The 3,853-nt window shown below is 40.9% G+C and overlaps 1 protein-coding gene across 1 annotated transcript in view; it reads right to left on the bottom strand.

The window, feature by feature from the left end:
- Positions 1 to 1,627, bottom strand: part of LOC101474087 (single-minded homolog 1) — a 13,049-nt gene extending 11,422 nt beyond the window's left edge. The window contains exons 1-2 of the mRNA XM_014414598.3: positions 1,402 to 1,627; positions 267 to 746 (exon numbers count right to left, since the gene is read on the bottom strand). Of these exons, the coding sequence (XP_014270084.1) occupies positions 267 to 441 (175 nt within the window). The 5' untranslated portion in view covers positions 442 to 746; positions 1,402 to 1,627. The remainder of the gene's footprint in view (positions 1 to 266; positions 747 to 1,401) is intronic.
- Between the last annotated feature and the right edge of the window lie 2,226 nt (positions 1,628 to 3,853).

Raw genomic sequence — 3,853 nt, 5'->3', positions numbered from 1 at the left:
AGTAATTCCAGTTTACTATTATTACTATTAAATTACTATATTAGTAAAAATCTCCTGTCACTCCCCATGGGTTTCCCTTCATTCGTAAAATTCTGCAGATAAGTTGATCAAAGAAGAGATATAATTATTTTTAGTTAATGAAATAAAGTTAATGAAAAGATCGCAAAAACGTGTAGATGAAAAAAAATCCAACACAAATAAATAAATAAACAAATAAATAAATAAATAAATAAGCAGTGGAGAGTGCACGTTGGCTAGGTGCTCACCCTGGGGGAAAACAATTCTCATCTTCAGGTAACTTGTTGTCAGTCTTATTATGGAGGCTTTGTCTAACTGGGATGTGATGGCCGACGGTAAAGGCAACATTTTAGCCAGTTCATAGAATTCACTGTTTTCCTTTTCCCGTCTAGTCCTTGCAGCCGTTTTGGATTTCTCCTTCATGTCGGCGCCTTTTCTTTATATCCTTAACTTGTCGGATGGTTCGCTCGTTCAAATCAGCAGTATGACCGACTCCTCCCGCTTTGCTTCGTTTTTCATTGTATACTTTTTTCAACTGCAAAAAAAAGTTTTTCTTGTTGTTGTTGTTGTTGTTGTTGTTGTTGTTTTTTTTTTTTTTTTGTATGACAAGATGAATCCAAAGGGTGGGAATATCCCTGTGATCTCCCAAATGAGTGATCTGAGTCTGCGATAATTCAACTGGTTGTAGTTAAACCTCCTCGGTGTAGCCACTGGCCTTCATCCATGACCTGCAAAACAAAGAATGAGTGTGAATAACTGTTGTTTTTCAGAGGAAGGCTTGCATTGCACATAGAGGTGACTCTGGAATAACAGAAAAAAAACCCCGTATACGTCAATCATCAGTCAAAGTCAGATTTATGTTTTTAACAGATCTAGAGCCAGGGCACGATGCCTTTGCCACAGTATCACAAACAAAAACAACAACCTCTGAAAAAAATGATATAAACAATACAGAAAAAAAGGTAATGCAATATGAACGCGACGCTATTACATTACGTGTACGTGGTTTAATTTTCTGAAAAGATGACAAGATTTTGGTAAACAGCTGCTCAACAGAGATATCTGTACTGACCGCAACTAGACCATAACATAAAAAAAAAAATCTAACGGTAAGATGCAGTAAACTAATTTTGCACGTTGCATTTTCTGTTATTATTTTGGGAGTGAAAAAACAAGCCGTTATGCTGCTGATCCCTGAAGGAGTATCGAGGAAATGACATTTGACCCAACACAATTCCTGAAACGTGTGCAACTGCGTTGGCAGAGACAACTCGGTGCTCGATTTTTTTTCCTCGTTTACTTCTTTAAAGAAAGTTTAAAACATATTAAAAGGATCATTAGTTTTCAGATTTTCTTAGATGCATGTATTTGTAGTGTTCCTACCCGAGCAGAGATACGCTGTTGGGTATTTCCCTACATCTGAATCGATCCTGAGTCTCAAAGCAGCCTGCTGGGAATTTCACCTGTCCTGAACCGGGTTCACCAGTCCTCCCAGTTAAAATTGTTCTCAGCTCCTCCTGGATTTCCACCTGGAAAGGCGAACGGGCCGTGCGCTGCATACACCTCTCCAAATTATAGGGACACGCAACGAGTGGCATTCATGCCCAGCAAACCTCCTCTCCTCAACTATCTCAATGTCCCTCTCTGGAGCAGCTCGAAACCCGCCCATTGTTTTCTTGCTTCCTCGTGATTGGGTGGAAGCGTTACAAGTCATTACGCGATTGGACACTTACAGTGGGCGACGATTTAGGTATGCGTAGCACTTGGCCGTGCCCGAAGTGAGCTTAAATGTGATCCTGTTGTGTTTTTGTCATTAGCCTGCAGATCATGGATCAAGCTGAAATAAATAAATAAACCTGCATAAATAGCAGGGGAATGTTAACAGGTGAGAGGGTAATTAAAAGCTTTAAAGACTCTCACTCGGTGATGGAAAACAACAGAAAATAAAATAATCCTCCAGGAAGAACATGCATTATTTCCACAATTATGCTGCACAAATCACGAAACACCTTTCATTAGATGGTACAGAACAGAATGTATGGGGCAATTTGGGGGACAATGAAAATCGATACGGGTGTTAGTTTACTCAGAGGAACTGCAATTATTTCTTTTAGAAAATAATGGAGATATTCTTATTTTTTTCAATCCGGCTGCATTTGTTTTCATTCAGTGGTCAAATTTTTTGACAATATGGATTTCGATTTGGGGGGGGGGGGGGGGGGGGGGTGCAGCAGATAAATAAAGCTTTTAGGTTTTAGCAATACAGGGAGCCACGGCAGAAAACAATAAACAAACATCACGGTATTGCTGTTTGACAGAATCACTTCATGTTCTGCTTGTGCTCATCACGCTGTCTAATAAATAGACCCCACATTCTTACCATCGACCGTTTTTTTGTTTTAGCATCATATGAATGCTCTTGATATATAATATATTCTTAGTTATATTTAAATCAACAGGCTAAATTATGCCCTCTCTCTTCAGGTTTTGTTTTTGACTAATTTCCCCCTAGCTGTCTGCTGGATTGTTTCCCCGCGGATGCAGATTTTTTTTAGTTCTCTGCTTTAAGAGGTATACTTGCAATATTAACACAGGCATCGGCTACAAAAAAATAAAAAATAAACAAAGTAGTCCGCATGTCCCTCGGTGTAGTCAGTCGTGTACTCTAGATTCTAAATTTTAAGTCTTTTGCATGAGTTCGAGTTTTTGCACATAAACCAGTGAACTGGATGTTAGTTATGATCTGTTAACCAGTTGTTTCGTGAGTTATTTCAGAGGCAAGATTATTATTATTTTAAAAAAAAAAAGACAAAAAGACAGATACAAAACAGTTTACACCCGGCTGAGAGAGCGGTGCGACGCGTCCAGGGCTCGTGCAGTGGTTGGGTGTCCGTCAAACACGTTTATCTGAGGATTAATTTTCATGGTGTGAATCAGATGAAGACGCCGCGGCGCATGTAGTTTTTTAATTAGTTACCGGGCGCTCACATGGAGGAAGGAGAGATGGGGGTGTGAAAGGAAGGAGCGTGTGGATGGGGGGAGGTTGGTTAGAGCAGCGAGCTCGGTGTCGGGGGCGCGGACGCATGACGGTGAGCTCATTACGCACATAATTAGCCCTCAAATTGATGCTGCATCCTGCCGTAATTGGAGACTCTCCTGCTGCCTGGGAACAGATATATCTGTCTCCTTGCTTTTGTGCGTGGGGATGGGTGAGTGGGTGCTTGGAGGGTGACAACAGAGGATGGTGTTTCTATCTACCTGGCTTCTCCCGATCTCATTATCATCCCTACAAGGCCATACCTATTCTATTTCCCTCTCATTATGGCGCATCTCTTTAAACTAAACACCATTTCACTGCATCCTGTCCATCTTATAATAATAAAAATGAGGCGTTCCTTCAAAATACCCCCATCATTGGCTTTTCATTTTTTCCCCCCATTATTTGGATATCAAAGGACAGAGATCACCATGGTGTAATCTCTTCACACTTCCATGGAAATTATGTGAATTCCACAGTTGTCTAATTTGGTGTTTAAACACATTGTTACAAACTGAAAACATTCAAAAAATATTCTACAAATCAAACACAAGGCACCTCTCTGTATGCTCCTGTGCAGTGACAACCTGTCAGGGATTGGGAATTTCTCCAAGTGTATGAGTTCTGAGCGGCTGGTAGAAGATTTACCCAGCCTGGACATCCTGTTAATGCCCCACCACAGGCCATCACAACAGGGGATCTCGCTTTGCTGTCCTTCCAACCCCTCCTCACTGCCACCCAAGTCTCACTCGCCTTTCCATTTTTATTGTGATTTTACAAATCATTCTTCTCTGTGGG

Source organism: Maylandia zebra, linkage group LG15, assembly GCF_041146795.1.
Source record: "Maylandia zebra isolate NMK-2024a linkage group LG15, Mzebra_GT3a, whole genome shotgun sequence".
Taxonomy (NCBI): Eukaryota; Metazoa; Chordata; class Actinopteri; order Cichliformes; family Cichlidae; genus Maylandia; species Maylandia zebra.
This window is presented reverse-complemented; position numbering and strand designations above follow the sequence as displayed.